This window comes from Amblyraja radiata, chromosome 26, assembly GCF_010909765.2.
Source record: "Amblyraja radiata isolate CabotCenter1 chromosome 26, sAmbRad1.1.pri, whole genome shotgun sequence".
In the NCBI taxonomy this organism is placed as follows: domain Eukaryota; kingdom Metazoa; phylum Chordata; class Chondrichthyes; order Rajiformes; family Rajidae; genus Amblyraja; species Amblyraja radiata.
This window is the reverse complement of record NC_045981.1, coordinates 17,905,614-17,922,486: the sequence shown is the minus strand read 5'-3', so window position 1 is coordinate 17,922,486 and position 16,873 is coordinate 17,905,614. Positions and strand designations below refer to the sequence as shown.

The 16,873-nt window shown below is 43.6% G+C and overlaps 1 protein-coding gene across 2 annotated transcripts in view; it reads left to right on the top strand.

Moving 5' to 3' along the window:
• The window catches only part of fam20a (FAM20A golgi associated secretory pathway pseudokinase), a 45,366-nt gene that overhangs the window by 16,905 nt on the left and 11,588 nt on the right, over positions 1-16,873 (top strand). Inside the window, exons 2-6 of one of the 2 annotated variants that reach the window (XM_033044360.1) lie at positions 3,662-3,837; positions 8,306-8,356; positions 11,446-11,524; positions 14,589-14,681; positions 15,914-16,029. In XM_033044360.1, the coding sequence (XP_032900251.1) occupies positions 3,662-3,837; positions 8,306-8,356; positions 11,446-11,524; positions 14,589-14,681; positions 15,914-16,029 (515 nt within the window). The remainder of the gene's footprint in view (positions 1-3,661; positions 3,838-8,305; positions 8,357-11,445; positions 11,525-14,588; positions 14,682-15,913; positions 16,030-16,873) is intronic. The other variant, XM_033044361.1, reaches the window with a different exon arrangement.

The following is a 16,873-nucleotide window of genomic DNA, read 5'->3' as shown; positions in this document are numbered from 1 at the left end:
TGTCAACATGGTTCTGATGAACAATGGATGTAAACTGTGCATCTATCATTAACTGTGACCCATATTGGTAATGACAGCATTAGTTGCCCATTCCATGTTCCCTCTGAAGGCAGTTTAAGATTCAACCAGGGACGGCAGTAAAGCTGCTGCCCAACAGCATCAGAGACCCTGATTCGATCCTGGCTACAGGTGCTGTCTGTGTGGAGTTTGCATGTTCTCCCCGTGACCGCATGGTGCTCTGGTTTCCTCCCGCATTCCAAAGACATGCAGGTTTGTAGTTTAATTGGCTTCTGTCAATTTTTCATAGTCAGTATAGAACTGGTGTGTGGATGATTGATGGTGGGCATGGATTTGGTGGGCCGAAGGGCCGGTTTCCACGCTGTATCTCTAAGCTGCACTGAACTAACACATTGGAGTCATGTATGTGTTGACCAGTAGGTGTGACAAATTCCCTTTCCCAGTGGACAGCAGTGAACCAGATGGGTTTTTAAACATTCCAGTAGTCGCCCGTTTTCTACTACAGAGAGTAACTTTTATTTTACTATTTCGATTTACAGACTCAATGATCACTCATCCCTAAGGATTAATGGTGCAGCAGTCTAAATTAATCACTACAGTTCCATAGCTATAACATCGAAATACCTTGTGAGCATGGCAGTGTTCGATGGCTGCAGGCTTCAACCTAATGCATGCAACAGTGATGAGTGTGCAAAAGTGATTTCTTCCATTTGATAACATTTTATTCATAATCTAATCTTCAGAAAGCAGAAGGAGATGTTTTGTTCCCTCTGGGCTTAGCCTTAACTGAAGAATTACATTTCCCAAAAAAACAGATTTATCATAACATTTCTGTCAGGTAGATCATTACTGAGCAATTTCCTTAGGTATTTGTGGCCTTTTCCCTTCAGCTTGGTTTCAATTACGTTAAATTATGGGAAGAATTTAAAGTATCAGTGGAATAAGGAAAGTGAAGGGTATGAAGTTGTCCAAACTTCAAGAGGAAACACTTTTGATGTTGTTGGCCTTAGAACATTTGAGCATTGCAACATAGGTACCGGCCTTTGACTCACCATGTCTATGCTGACCATGTTACTAATCCACAATAATCCAATCTGCCTGCACTTGGTCCATATCCCTCAACTCCTTGTCTGTTCATGCGTCCGTCTAAATGTCTTTTAAACATTGCTATTGTGTCTGCTTCTCCCACCTCCCCTCGAGTATTTAACATTTCCACCCATATGGGTAAAAAGATTCTGAATGCCTCTCATCATTTTAAATACTTCTATCACGTTGCCCCTCAGCCTCCGATACGCCAGGGGAAAACAATACAAGTTTGTCCAACCTCTCCTCATAGCTAATAGTCTAATCTAGGCAACATCCTGCTGAACTTGTATAGCAACCTCTTCAAAGCCTCCACATCTTTCCCATAGTATGATGAACTGAACTTCACACAATATTCCAAATGTGATCGAACCAAAGTTTCATGCAACTGAAACGTGACTTACCAACATATATACTGATGAAGGCAAGCGTACAATATGCCTACTTTGTCACCTTATCCACCTGTGTTGCCACTTTTAGTTTATGTTAGTTTAGAGATACAGCACGGAAACAGGCCCTTCGGCCCACCAGGGCGCAACCGACCAGCAATCCCCGCACATTAACACTATCCTACACTAGGGACAATTTTTACATTTATACTAAGCCAATTTATCTACAAACCTGTACGTCTTTGGAGTGTGGGAGGAAACCAGAGTTCTCTGAGAAAACCCACCCAGGTCACGGGGAGAACGTACAAACTCCGTACACACAAGGAACCTGGGTCTCTGGTGCTGTAAGTGCTATAACGCAGAGACTCTACCGTCACGCCATCGTGCTGCACTTTCAGGGAACTATGAATTTGTACCTCCAGACATCCTCGGATAGAAGAACCAAAGAATCTCTCGTCATAAAATTCAGCCTTGCTGTTCACTGCTATCACACAAAACATTTCCTTGCTGTTTATTGTTCCTTGTATGACCAAGAATCTAGGTCTAGGATGCAAGAGAGTGCAGGACCAGAGGCCATAGCTTCTGTATAACAGGATTTACCTTTAGAAAGGAGGAATTTATTTTGTTAGAGGGTGGTGAATCTGTGGAATTCATTGCCACAGACGGCTGTGGAGGCTGTCAATGGGCAGTTTTTAAGGTGGAGATTCACAGATTCTTGAGTAGTACCTTGAGGAGTGCACCTTGATAACAAACTGGACTGGTCTGTCAACTCTGACTCCCTCTACAAAAAAGGCCAGAGCAGACTCTTTTTCCTCAGAAGGCTCAAATCCTTCAATGTGTGTAATGATATGCTGCACATGTTTTACAACACTGTGGTTGCAAGTGTTATTTTCTACGCTGTTGTCTGCTGGGGCAACAGCATTAGTGCAAAAAACAACAAGAAGCTGGTCAAACTGGTTAAACGAGCTAGCTCAGTGCTGGAGGGGAGAGTAGACTCTGGGACGGATGTGATTGAGAGGCGTATGAGGCACAAAGTGCAGGCCATCCTGAAAAACCCCGGGCATCCCCTCCATGTAATTCTGGAGAGTCAAAAGAGCACTCGGAACAACAACCGGCTCCTCTCCCTGCCCTGTAGAACGGAGCGGTTCAGGAGATCCTTCACCCCTGCAGCCATTAGATTTTATAATTCGGACCGCTAGGCTGTAGGGGGATGCATTTTGCAATTTTTAATTTTTAATTGTTAATTATTGGTCTTTTTAAGTATTTATTGCTCTCAGGTAGTGTCCACATTGTATTCTATGTATTTTCTGTCTGCGTTCGTTTTGAATCTGTGGGTTTGTTGGTTGGGGGCTTCTGGACATCTGAATTTCCCTGAGGGGATCAATAAAGTATTTATTATTATTATTATTATTATTATTATTATTATTATTATTATTATTATTATTATTATTATTATTATTATTATTATTATTATTATTATTAGTAAAGGTGTAGCAAAAGAGAAGAAGGCAGGAGAATGGGGTTGAGGGAAAGGTAGATCAGCCATGTTTGAACGCTGCAGGCTCAAAGGGCTGAATGGCCTAATTCTGCTCCTGTGACTTATGAATTTAAGAATTTAAATTATTTTTCAGCGAGAAATCTGAACATGCCGCTGGACTGTTTGACTCTTTGCCTTTACATTCTAATCTTCCAAATCCCAATTGCCGATCCCACACGGTCCCAACGTCAAATGTGCAATTAGTGCTTATATTTAAAGTCCATGAGCAGTCAATCAGGAGCCAGTGTTGGAGAAAGCTGGGAAAGAGGTGGGGCAGGACATGTCAGGAAGCTGGCAGGACAGCACAGGAAGAAGGCTCCCAATCCAAAATGTCACCCATCCCTTTTCTCCAGAGATGCTACCTGACCCGCTGAGTTACTCCAACACTTTGTGTCTATCTGGGGCAGGACAAAGCCTGGCAAAGTGATAGGTGGATACAGGTAAGGAGGGGAGGTGTTGAAGTAGGTGGGGGTGCATTGAAGTAGGGGGGGGGGGGGGGGGGAGAAAGCTGTACAGAGCCCAGTAAGTGATAGGTGGATAGCGGGGGGAGTGGGGGGTGGGGGTTAGATAGCAGGAAAACTTTCATCAAGTGGTTTGTTAACTGAATGTTTTCTTTTACACGCTGTACACAAAGGAAAAGAGGACGGTCTGGGATTGGGACGGGTGCGTTTTACAGCTCGCAGGTTTACCTGGCTTCCAACTGGCTAAGGTTCCACTTGGCCATCGATCGCTACGCCTTGTACCCACGATCTGAACCTTCTTTCGATCCCCTGCTCGAAGATTTGGCCGCTCTCGGCATCAGTGAAGTTGGTAAGGACTCTCGGCACTGCGACTGATAGAGAAAGATAGGATCTACGGCTGATTACAGTTGGTGCAAAGAATGAATTGCCCCTCAATACAAGAGTGAATGGCACAGCACCAAATAATGGTTTTGACCCAAAACATCACCTATTCCTAATCTCCAGCGATGCTACCTGACCCGCTGAGTTACTCCAGCACTTTGTGTCTATCTTCAATGTAAACCAGCATCTGCAATTCCTTCCTACACACAATCTCCCTGGTTTATACTCCATGCAAGCCTCTTCCATACCTGTAGTTAATTCAAGTGTTATGTTGCCAGTGTATTACTGGCACAAACAAAGCTTTAGTAAAATCTGGATACATCCTTGGATATAAAAAGGAACTGAAGATGCTGGTTTACACCAAAGATTGACACAAAATGCTGGAGTAACTCAGTGGGTCAGCCAGCATCTCTGGAGAAAAGGAATAGATGACGTTTTGGGTTGGGACGCTTTCTCAGACTGATTGTACAAGGGAGAGTGGGGACAATCAGTCTGAATCAGTCTTTTGTCCACAGATGCTGCCTGACCCACTGAGTTACTCCAGCATTTTGTGTCCATTGTTTGTGTGCTTCTTTTGCTTGTTTATTGAGGTTAAGCCTATTGAGACCTTTCTCATCAACATTGGAGATGCTGCTCCAACTCCCCATGGGTGAGACTAGGAAGATGTAACATCACCCCCCCCCCCCCCCCCCATCCTCACCCTCTCCCCCCCCCCCCCCCCCCCCCCCCCCCCCATCTCAATCCCCCACCCAAGCACATTCTTTCGAGCATTACTCTGACATTCTATTGGGCATTCTGGGCAAGTATGTAGGCACCCCTCACCCCCCTCAATTTAATCAAAAGCGGGCTAATGCCCAGCATCATTGGGCATTTCGGGGTGGGCATGTCTAATCAGCACTGCCGTTATAAAACATCTCGCCAGAGAAAACTGGCAACATAGTGGCGCAGTTGATAGAACTGCTGCCTCACGGCACCGGTAACCCAGATTCGATCCTGGTGCTCTCTGTGTGGAGTTTGCACGTTCACCCAGTGACCACATGGGTTTCCACCAGCTGCTCCGGGTTTCTCCCACATCTCAAAGACGTGCACGTGTGTCGGTTAACTGGCTGCTGTAAAATTAACCCCCCCCCTAGTGTGTAGGAAGTGGATGCAAAAGTGAGATAACATAGAACTACTGTGAATGGGTTATCAATGGTTGATGTGGACTCAGTGGGCCAAAGAGCCTGTTTCTATGCTGTATTTCTAAACTAAAAACATGAAAATGTGACTCTGCTCAATCAGCACCCTCTTAAGAAGGGTCTCAACCCAAAACGTCACCTGTTCCTTTTGTCCAGATACACTGCCTGAACCGTTGAATTACTCCAGCTTTTTGTGTCTATCATCAATGCATAACATTTCAGTGGTGAACCCTGAGTTCCAAGCCTCTTTCCACTCTGAGCATCAGTCGTTAAATTACTTATTCATTGGGTTGTCAGTGTCTGTGCTGCAAGTGGAAAATTCCAACATGTTTATGAATCACAGTCACAGCTGTGTCAGCTGTGAACTCAATAGACTGAGGGAGGATGAGTCAACAGGTTATGAGACCAGCTCATCAATAGGACTTGCCTTTAGGCGTGTGAGGTTTACTGTAAACCATTGCTAACCAGACATTCAGCTAGAAATTAAGCAACAATCAGGTTTTATTACAATTATTACACAACCAGTAACTTCTGACAGGGCATTTCTATCCACTAATAAAGAACACAATTTAACTGGTCATTTAGTTTAGTTTAGTTAAGTTTAGTTTAGTGATGCAGCACGGAAACAGGCCCTTCGGTCACCGAGTTCACGTCCACCTGTTCACATTAGTTCTATCCGACACATTAGGGCCAATTTACAGAAGCCAATTAACCTACAAATCTGCACGTCCTTGGAGTGCGGCAGGAAACCAGTGCACCCGGACATAGAAACCCATGCGGTCACGGGGAGAACATGCACCAGTAATCAGGTCTCATGGCGCTGTAAGGCAGCAACTCTACCGCGGCACCACTGTGCTGCCCCAAATTAGTAGCATAAAATCACGTTACAAATAGCAATAAACATCACTGGAAAAGCTATTCTATGATTTAGTAACAGCTCCATTCTAATTCTTAACATGGTGAGAGTTTTTAGAAATTGAGTCTTGATGATTATATAAACAACAACTGTGATCTTTGGAAATCATTCATCTCCAGACAAGAGCAATTGCTGTTGATTGAATAAAATTGATTGACTGAAATGAACTGGTTTGAGTTGAGTTCAACCAAAACAAATAAACTGATTACTATTCCTGATTCCTGGGATGTCAGGACTTTCATATGAAGAAAGACTGGATAGACTTGGCTTGTACTTGCTAGAATTTAGAAGATTGAGGGAATTCTTAAGGGGTTGGACAGGCTAGATGCAGGAAGATTATTCCCGATGTTGGGGAAGTCCAGAACAAGGGGTCACAGTTTAAGGATAAGGGGTAAATCTTTTAGGACCGAGATGAGAAAAAAAAAGTTTCACACAGAGAGTGGTGAATCTCTGGAATTCACTGCAACAGAAGGTAGCTGAGGCCAGTTCATTGGCTATATTTAAGAGGGAGTTAGACGTGGCCCTTGTGGCTAAGGGGATCAGAGGGTATGGAGAGAAGGCAGGTACGGGATACTGAGTTGGATGATCAGCCATGATCATATTGAATGGCGGTGCAGGCTCGAAGGGCCGAATGGCCTACTCCTGCACCTAATTTCTATGTTTCTATGTTTCTATGTTTCTTTTCCTTATTCAACACTGATGAGAAGTGTACATTTAAAGCCTGTCTCTGTTCTCTGCTTCTACACACTTGGAGGACGTATCCTCACACTTCCAGGATATTGATCAGGTTTTGGCCCATGGGGTTGCACCTTTTCACTGCACAAAGTATGGCGGAGCTAAGTTAGTAATAAATCGTACCAATGAGTTGGTGATAACCTGATTGCTGATGACACTGAGGTCAGTGATCCGTTGTGAACTCTGATGTTGGTGACGCATAAACCCAAATGTTTAATTTTCCTTTTCTGGCTATTGACTTAGAGTCAGAGAGTCAGAGAGCCAGACAGCATGGAAATGGATCATTTGGCTCAACTTGTCCATGCCAGCCAAGTTGGCTAATCATTAGTCCTGTCTGCGTCTGAGCCCTGTCCTTCCAAATCTTTCTTCTCCATGTACCTGTGCAAGAGTCTTTCTAAAAGTCATATTGTACCCATCTATATCATTTTCTCTGACAGCTCGTTCCATACATGCAACGCCTTCTGTGTAAAAAATATGCCACTCAGGTCCCCTTTAAATCTTTCCCCTCTCACCTTAAACCTATACCCTCTAGTTTTAGACTTCTCTCACTTACTCAGAAAAAAAGCTGGCTGTGTCAACTTTTTAACAAGTTTACACTAATTAGAACTTTTTTTTTAATTCTGGACTCTTATGATATCTGTTTGGAAAACGAAAAGGACTTTTTTTGCATTAATTCACCATACACTAAATATACGGTGGCACAGCTGTAGAACTACTGCCTTACAGCGTCAGACACCCGGGGTCGATCCTGACTACGGGTGCTGTCTGTATGTAGTTTGTTCGTTCTTCCTGTGACCACGTGAGTTTTCTCCGAGATCTTCGGTTTCCTCCCACACTCCAAAATCGTACAGGTTTATAGGTTAATTGGCTTGGCATCATTGTAAATTGCCCCTAGTGTGTATAGGATAGTGTTAATATGCAGGGATCGCTGGTCAGTGCGTATTCAGTGGGCCAAACGTCCTGTTTCCATGCTGTTTCTCTAAACTAAAACTAAACTTAAACAAAATCTAAACACCTGAAATTACAATAATGCAGTTACATTACGTTTTTTTTTCCCCCAAAATATATTTTATTCAGAATAAAAAATATATATGCAAAACAAGAACAGTGCAAAAAAACTCTTCCAACATTCTCAGCGGTTATACATTCATCAGCACTGAAGCCATCTGCTACTGTACAGATTAATAGCTGGCAGCACCTTAGCCCACTGCTTGCTGTTGAAGTTAAATCTCGCTCTGGAGAAGGGTGTTCTGCTCAATTGCACTCAAGATGTAGTACATTTTAGGATTCGCAGCTTTCTTAAAAAAAACTTAAATATGTTCCATTCTAGTTAAGAAGGTCAAACTGACGTAATGAGGATCCTGTGGACTGGAATGGCAAGCTGTGTGTAGATAGGCGTGAGTGGTTTGTGTTGCCACCCCCACCCAAGGCACCTTCCAGTGCTTTGGCATTGGAAACAGGCTTGTCTTGTACCATGAATCTGACCTGTCACTTCTGCGGCAGCTTCAAGCTGCAATTTGCCTCAGGAGTATCCAAAATGCAAGTCTTATTGCCCCTGAGATTACAACTTTCATTAATAAATAAATTACTTTTTGCATATTTTGTAGATTATACATATGACGAAAAGGCTTTGAGGGGAAGGTGCAACTGTAAAGAAGGTAGGAGAGCATTTAACTTACTCGACCCTGTTCAGTTTTCTGAAAGAATGTGGCAAACTCGCATCCCCGTTTAATTTCAGGTTTAGAAGAAGATCTAAGATAATTGGTTTTTTTATAATTTTTATTAATGAATATATTCCTTTACTGTCATGGGTGAAGTAAAGTGATTTTGTATTTTGCTTCAAACCTCAGAACCAAGTGAGGTAACTGAGAGAGAGGGTGGTGAATGATGCTTTGGAATGAGGACACTCTCCTTCACCCTTTGCCTTGTGCAATAACTGCAGTGTTTGTGCTGGTTTAAAGTAAACGTTGCTGCTGCTCTGACCGAGGGACGGGCAAACATGAGTCAATATACATGAGAGCAACTTGACTTTGTGTTACTTGTGGTTGGAGTTCTTTGGGACGATTAGTACCGCTGTAAAACTTTTCACATTCAGCTATGGCAAGGAAGCCCGCTGACAATTTGTTCAAACAGATCCTTGTTATGAATGAGTTTTTGTTTAAAACTTTTTTGGCTCTGTAACCCTTGATCGCTCCTCACATTGCAGATTGATTCAAAATCAGCTCAACTGTGCTCTGTAATATGCATGTTTACTATAAATACATTGCAGTACTTTCCACCCACACATGTATGGTTTTCTCCTTGGCAGAAGTGTATAAACACTTTGCATCTGATAAAGTGGTGTTTGTCTCTTTAAGGAATTAGAGAAGTGGTCCTTGTACTCAAATGTGCCCATATTAGATTTATGATTCGACATGGAGCAGAAGGATAAATGTTGGAGCCAAACTGCCTGTGAGGGTCCATGTATAACCTAGTATAGGGTGAATTAAATGGACTATTTGAACTATTCCTTACCTAATATTTAACTAGTTGTAGGCTACCATCATGGCTGAATCTTACAGACCAATAACCTGGAGTAGAGATAGTTACTGTTCTGGGTGAGATGAGATTTCTTGTACTACTTTGGTAGGAAAGAAAAGGAGATGCTGGTTTAAACTGAAGATAGGCACAGAATGCTGGAGTAACTCAGCGGGACAGGCCGCATCTCTGGGTGATGTTTCGGGTCGAGACCCTCCTTCAGACTCGACCCGAAACGCCACCCATTCCTTTTCTCCAGAGATGCTGCCTGTCCCGCTGAGTTACTCCAGCATTTTGTATCTATCTTCTTGTCCTTTTGCCACAACCGAATCTATAACAAAACAGTGTCAGATTGGTTTCTTACGTGGGAAATGGTTTAAACTCAAACTAAAATGTCATCCCATTGGAAGAAGAAGCTTGGAAAATTATTGAAGCCATTTTGCTAAACAGCCATTTAGAAAATATAAGCAATCCTAATAATCTTACGTGAAGCCATGTTTCATTCCTCTAAACTCAAGACCTTATGGTTCAATCTGCTTCATCTTTAATCTAACTAATTTTTCTATAAATTGAATCAAACTAATGATACCGCAAAAGCAACTATTTCCTTCCTTCAATAATTGATTGGTTGATTGATACTTTATTATCACATGTGACGTGTCTCAGGGAAATGCTTTGTTTTGCTCACCATACACAAGGTATGCAAAGAGTCGCCACCAAAAGGGCTTCGACAAAATGACAAAGTGTTCAATGTGATCCCCTATGGTCCCTCTTTGATCTTAGCGCTACCCCTTCTCCCCCCCCCCCCCCCCCCCCCACGCCCCCCCCAACACACCTCCTTTATTCTTGGCTGCCCCTCACGCCATGTCCCACTTATTTCTCGTTGGCTCCTCCACGCCACGTCCCTCTTTGTTCTCGGCGGCACGTCATCAACGAACCTCCGGCACCCACCGTGGGCCCATACAACCTCCAGAACCTACTGTGGGCCGAAGGGCCTGTTTCCATGTTGTATCTCTAAACTAAACTAATCACTATTGACATTCCCTTCGATTTTTATATCTTGAATAAATGTTGATGCAAGACACTCCCTCTCCCTCTATCGAAATACCTTACATTATAGAGCTAACAATGCTCCCTCTGGCATCTAATACGGACCTTTTCTCCTCACTCACTACTTTTCATTAGTTAACTCATTCTCTATGTATGCCATAACATTGCTCTCCATACCGTGAGCCCGTGCCTTTCTAATTGTAGCTATACTTGGAATTCCGAGTACATAGTACATCTGGCATTCGCTGGTTCCCTCAGCCCACAAGTTGCATCCTCGATGAACTTCACTTAATCTTTAAACATGGTTTCCTTTTAATAAAACACAACTGTTAATGTAATTCAGACTGTTCCTGTCAAGACTGACTCTCACATCTGCCAAAAAATAAACAGACCTCTAATTGAAATGTAAGGCCAACTGAGGAGGCTGTTGAATTTGGTTCTCGCAATACTTCAGCACATGATATTTAGCAGACGTTTGTCACAATATCCTCCAACCCCCACCATCCATGCACATTAGACCTCGGTTCTGCCGTGTATTCTAGATCGGGTATTGATGGAAAGGTCATTTTCCAAATTAACTCCTTGCCTTGGAATTCATGTCGGATCAAATGCTGTTCGTGGCCACAAAAGACAGTGGTTTTAAGGCAATAGAAGATTGTGCATTAGGAGCAACGTAGAGAAACATATTGTTTGAGCTTATCCTTGGTTTATCCTTGTAACTGTAAGAAAGCCACACGACTTGGCATACTTTTCATTCTGAGTCTGAGGGCGGCACAGTGGCACAACGGTGGAGTTGCTGCCTCACAGCACCAGAGACCCGGGTTCGATCCTGACTACGGGTGCTGAGTGTAGGGAGTTTGTACATTCTCCCTGTGACTGCATGGGTTTTCTCCAGGTGCTCCGGTTTCCTCCCACATTCCAAAGACGTGCTGGATTGTAGGTTAATTGGCTTCTGTAAATTGTTCCTAGCGTGTAGGATAGAAATAGTGTACAGGTGATCGCTTGTCAGCATGGACATGGTGGTCTGAAGTGCCTGTTTCCATGCTGTATCGACAAACTAAAACATATGCTTTGATGTTGGATAGTGTGTTGCATCTGAAGATGCCACTTCACATGAAACATTTTGTTAGATGGACAGAATTTCATCTGTTATAATTTACCTTATGATTTTCTCCACAAGTTGTGAAGCCAAGTGGAGTCCACCTGAAATTGCTATTAAAATTTCAGAACTTTGGAAAAGCAATCTACAAACCCATGAGGTAAGTTAATTCACCAACACCCATCAGTGAAGAATATGCTCACTTCAATGCTTCAACTGAAAAGCAGCACTTTCATCTGTGGAAGACTCCTGGTGGACTACATTAGTGATGTCCAAGACTATTGTGCTCAAGTCTCTGCATTAGGGCCTGTATCTGTCACTTTTCTCCCAAAGAGATGATATTGCTATCCTGAGCTGATGCAATATAATTTTCCCTTTGGAAGGTATAACTGGGATGACCAAATGTACATTGTAGTTTTATGGAAAGGTAGGGGTTATAAGAGGTGTAATTTATGTCATTCATCTGGGCTTTTGTTCACAGAATTGTTCTGTTGAGCAATTGAACAGAATTGAACTGTTGAACAGAATTCAGTTCTATTGGGAAACCAAATTCTACCTTGAGAACTATAATACCATCCACTATACGGTACTGTATGCTTTCTATGGTACCATACGCTTTCTATATTCTTTTGTAACTGGGATCTTCTATCAGCCTTTCTTTAGTCTCCATACGTATTTGTAGCAGACGTTGCAAAAACTCCCAAGTTTAATATAAAGTCTCCCCTGCCCTTTTACAATGTTGGAATCTATTACACACACTGCCATACTGGCTTGGGATTTAAAAGATGTATACAAACCATGAGGTTACATATAGCACGGAACAACCCCAGCATGTTCCAGCACAATGACACACTGCAGTCATTGCTTATTCTAGATGTGTGACTGATGTTCATGTACTTAAGGATTCAGAACATATAACCATATAACAATTACAGCACGGAAAACAGGCCATCTCGGTCCTTCAAGTCCGTGCAGAACATTACTTATAACATCAGGAATTATTGTATCAGCTCTGGGTATCATTGACATCTCTGAGAGTGACAAAGTTAGAGAATGAAGCCCCATGACAAAGACTTGAGCATAAATATCTTAGTTGACATGTTACCAGGTCTGGAAGCTTTGAGTTACAAGAAGAGGCTGGTTATGTTGGATCATTTCCCCCGGTATGCAGGAGGTTGAGGGGTATATAAAATCATGAGGGTGGTTAATCTGTGAAACTCATTGCCACAGAGGAGGCCAAGTCAGCGAATATTTTTAAGGCAGAGATAGATAAATTCTTGATTAAAACAGGTGTCAAGGGTTATGGGGAGAAGACAGGAAAATGGGATTAGGAGGCAGAGATCAGCCATGATTGAATGGCGGAGTAGACTCGTTGGGCCGAATGGCCTAATTCTACTCCTGTAATTTGTGAACTTGTGACTAGTTTAGTTGAGCAATTTGGTCACCAAGGACAAGTTCAGACAAAGGGCCTGTTTCGGTGCTGTGACAGTGCTCTCTCTCCTCGATGCCACTCTGAACCCTACCAGCAGCTGACCAGCCAGGAGAGGCCGATCTGCAGTATTAATGGTAATAGCTGGGTCCAATGAGCTGATATTGGTTGGCCACCTGAACCTTGTCAGCCTATTCCCTATAATACCCAGGCATTCTAGCCAGAAGTGTAAAGTTGAGAGAATAAGCAGAAGAGGGGATGAAAAGAGAGTGGAAGGGAGTGGAAGTGGGGCACCTCCCTGCTAGCTCTGTTCCCCTGTCACTGGTTCTAGAAATTCTGAGCCACTGGGCCAAATCCAAGACCTCCAGCGCCATCTTGTGGCCAAGACTGGGCTGCTGGGAAGAAGCCCTGGACAACCAGCGCCTCTACTGAGGCCAGGGCAAGCTTGAGATGTCAGTGCCTCTTCATGCCCATTTACAACAAGTGACTGCAGCCACATACACAGGCAAGGACTGAGCAGCCAGGATAACCCAGAGACCGCCAGCACTGCTTCTTCAAGCCCAAAGCTGAGCAGCCAGGATAGACCTTGACACCACCAGTGCCTCCTCTCGAGACAAGGCTGAACCGCAGGGAGAGACCTGGGATTGCCTCGCCTCCTCCTTCGAACACCAGCACTGAGCTGCCGGGGCAACCCGAGGTTGCCATCATTACCCGCACATTCGCCCTGATGACGAGGGACAGCGTCCCATGTGGGCCTGGACTTTCTAAACCATTGTAAATAAAATAAACCTTGTGAGTTCACCCCACTGCGAGTGTCGGGTCAGTGTGGTCACTGCCAAACCTAGTGTCATCTCTGATGCCCCAGTGATGTATAACTATCTGACTCTATAACATTCTAACGTATTGGGGCACGAGCCCTCTGCAGATGGAGGTGCTGGTTTTCAGTTGTCAAGAGACAAGTCAAACATAATTGTCAAACATTACCTAAACAAAACAATGAAATTGATTCTTTCAGCCGCATAACATGTCTGGAAGTAGCATTGAAGATTCAACGACACTCTTTTCAAGGAAAGCAAGGAAGCTTATCTACAATTAACATCACTAAAGTGAACTATATGGATATTATTATGATGTATTTAAGGGTTTGCTGTTTATATATTGGCTGTCACATTAATTATATTGCAACAATGTAACAATAGTCACCTAAATTGATTGAATTATCAATTTAGCTGCTACCGCACATCGCCAGAGACCCTGGTTCGATCCTAACCTCAGGTGCTATCTGTGTGTGCAGTGTGCGCATTCTCCCTGTGACCCTGTGGGTTTCCCACATCTCAAAGTCGTGCGGGTTCATAGGTTAATTGGCCTCTGTAAATTGCCCCTAGTATGTAGAGAATGGATGAAACAATTGGTGTAGCGTAGAACCATTGTGAACAGGTGATGGATGATCAGCATGGACTCGGCGGGGCCTGTTTCCATGCTGTATCTCTAAGCTAGACTAAACTAAATTCATCATGGCAGGAGGTGGAGAGGTGGGCTCTGGGCACAGCAAAGTAATAGTCTGGTAGTTAGTAAACTGAAGAGAAGATACTCTGGATGGGGAGGTGGGCATCTCCTGCAGCTGACCACAGGCTGTATAAAGCCAGGACCAGCCAAGGAAAGTAATGGGAAGGAGCAATTGGAGAGCCAAGGGAAGGGAAGAGGACACCACACCAACTGCAAGATGTCATCCTTTCACTCATTGTACGATGAAAGACCCATACCCACTCAGATGGGTTCTGTTTATTTATCTCAGACAGAACCGAGAAGAGGAAACCCCAGAAGATGTTTTTTACTTTGTTGACATTCAAAGGCATAATGCTGAGATTGCTGCTTTTCACTTGGACAGGTAAGGTCTTGGTTTATCCTGCGTGTGAAATCGATTGTCCTCAAAATTACGGATAAAAACTGGCAATAACTGTAAATTGGCCAAAGGGTGAATTTGGTGCTGAATTTCTATGATTCTGTGTGCTTAAAAAAAGAAGTGATCTACAAAACACATCTACTTTGAAAGATATTGGATGGCAAAGTGATTTTGGTTTTAATTTGCATCTGATTTTGAGAACCACAACTGTGGAAATGAGAAGTTCACGAAAATGCTGCATTCATCTGCCCCATATTATCCATTCACAGGAGCAACTCATTGCCATCTACTTACAGGGCAGTGGAATGAGAGCATCGTGGGCTTTGAATTTATCTCAGAGATTCAGCTTCAGTCACAATAAAGAAAACTCCCAGTGCGTGCAATGGACAGCTTGTTGCGTGTTTTGTGTCTGTGCCAAAAGCACATTTACCACTTCTGCCACACCCACCTCCGATCCACTCAACCCACTGCATCAAAAGGAGGGGACGCAATTTTAAGTTAAGGAGCCAGTCATTTAGTTTAGTTTAGTTTAAAGATACACATGGAAACAGGGCCTTTGGCCCACCGAGTCCACGCCGACCAGCGATCCCCGTACTCTAGCACGCACTGCAGACTAGGGACAAATACAATTTTTACCAAAACTACTTAACCTACAAACTTGTACGTCTTTGGAGTGTGGGAGGAAACCGGAGCTCCCAGAGAAAACCCACGTGGTCATGGGGAGAACGTACAAAATCTGTACAGACAGCACCCGTAGTCAGGATCGTACCCGGGTCCCTGGCGCTGTAAGGCAGCAACTCTGGTTTATACGTACAGGTTTATAGGTTAATTGGCTTGGTAAAATTGTAAATTGTCCTTAGTGTGTGTGTAGGATAGTGTTAGTGTGCGGGGTTGCTGGTCGGTGCGGACTCAGTGGGCCAAAGGGCCTTTGTCCGCACTGTATCTCTAAAACTAAAAAAACTAAAAATTTAAACACACAATCGCATAAACAGCCACAGACATACACATTTACGATCATGCACCTACTACACACATATGCACTCATACACAGGTTTACACACCCACACACACACAAAATAACAGACATGCACACACACATGCAGAAGCAAATACACAATTACATTCTAAACTTGCACCCCCAAAGAATGAGATATTTTTGCTTCAAAGATACATTATTCCGATTGTACTTGTTGATGAATTTGTATTTTCCTTGGAAGGATTCTCGATTTCCGTCGGGTTCCCCCTGTGGCTGGCAGAAGAATTCACCTCAGTAAAGAAGTTCAAGATCTGACCCAAAATGAAGATTTGAAAGGGAGCTTTTTCATCTCGCCAGGTAATGAGGATGACCTCTGCCCTTACGACAGAATATTTATGTACTAGGCGGAAGTTCAATAGCACCTCAGAATGCAAATATCATGTTGCATTGAAGCAATACCTTTTAGTGGGAACATTTAAACCGTTGCACATTTACGCCACAAATGTAGATAATTAGAACCTAGGACAGTACAGCATAGGAACAGGCCCCATAGGTCCACAATGTCCACACCAAACATGATGCAAGGTTAAACCTAATCTCCTCTACCAGCACGTGATCCATATCCCTCCATTCCCTGCAGAATCATGTGCGTATTTAAAAGACGTGTAAACACCACTATCGTATCTGCCTCCACCACTGCCCCTGGCAGCGTGTTCAAGGCACCCACCACCTTGTCCAGCAGAAGTTTGCATGTTCTCCCTGTGTCCACATGGGTTTTCTCCGGGTGCTCCGGCTTCCTTCCACATCCCAAAGGACGTGCAGCTTTGACGGTTAAGTGGCCTCTGTAGTATGTCGGGAGTGGGATAACACAGAGCTAGATGGTTGCATGGACTCAGTGGGCCGACGAGCCTATTTCCATGCTGTGTCTCCAAACTAAACTAAACATCTTCTTTAAACTGTTCCTCTCTCACCTTCAGGGTGAGATCACGTGGCGAACCACATTCAAACACATTTTTAAATAAACAAGAGTGTTATTCTGTTATCATTGTCATGGGTGGTGAACGTTGATCAATGGTGCAGGTCCTCGCTTGCAGAGGACGTCTGTACTGGTTTAGAAGGTCTAGTCAGACTCGTTGATTGGGTATTCTTTAGTCCTCAACCCCACTCCGACCATCCTTTCCCTCAATTAACCCTCATGATC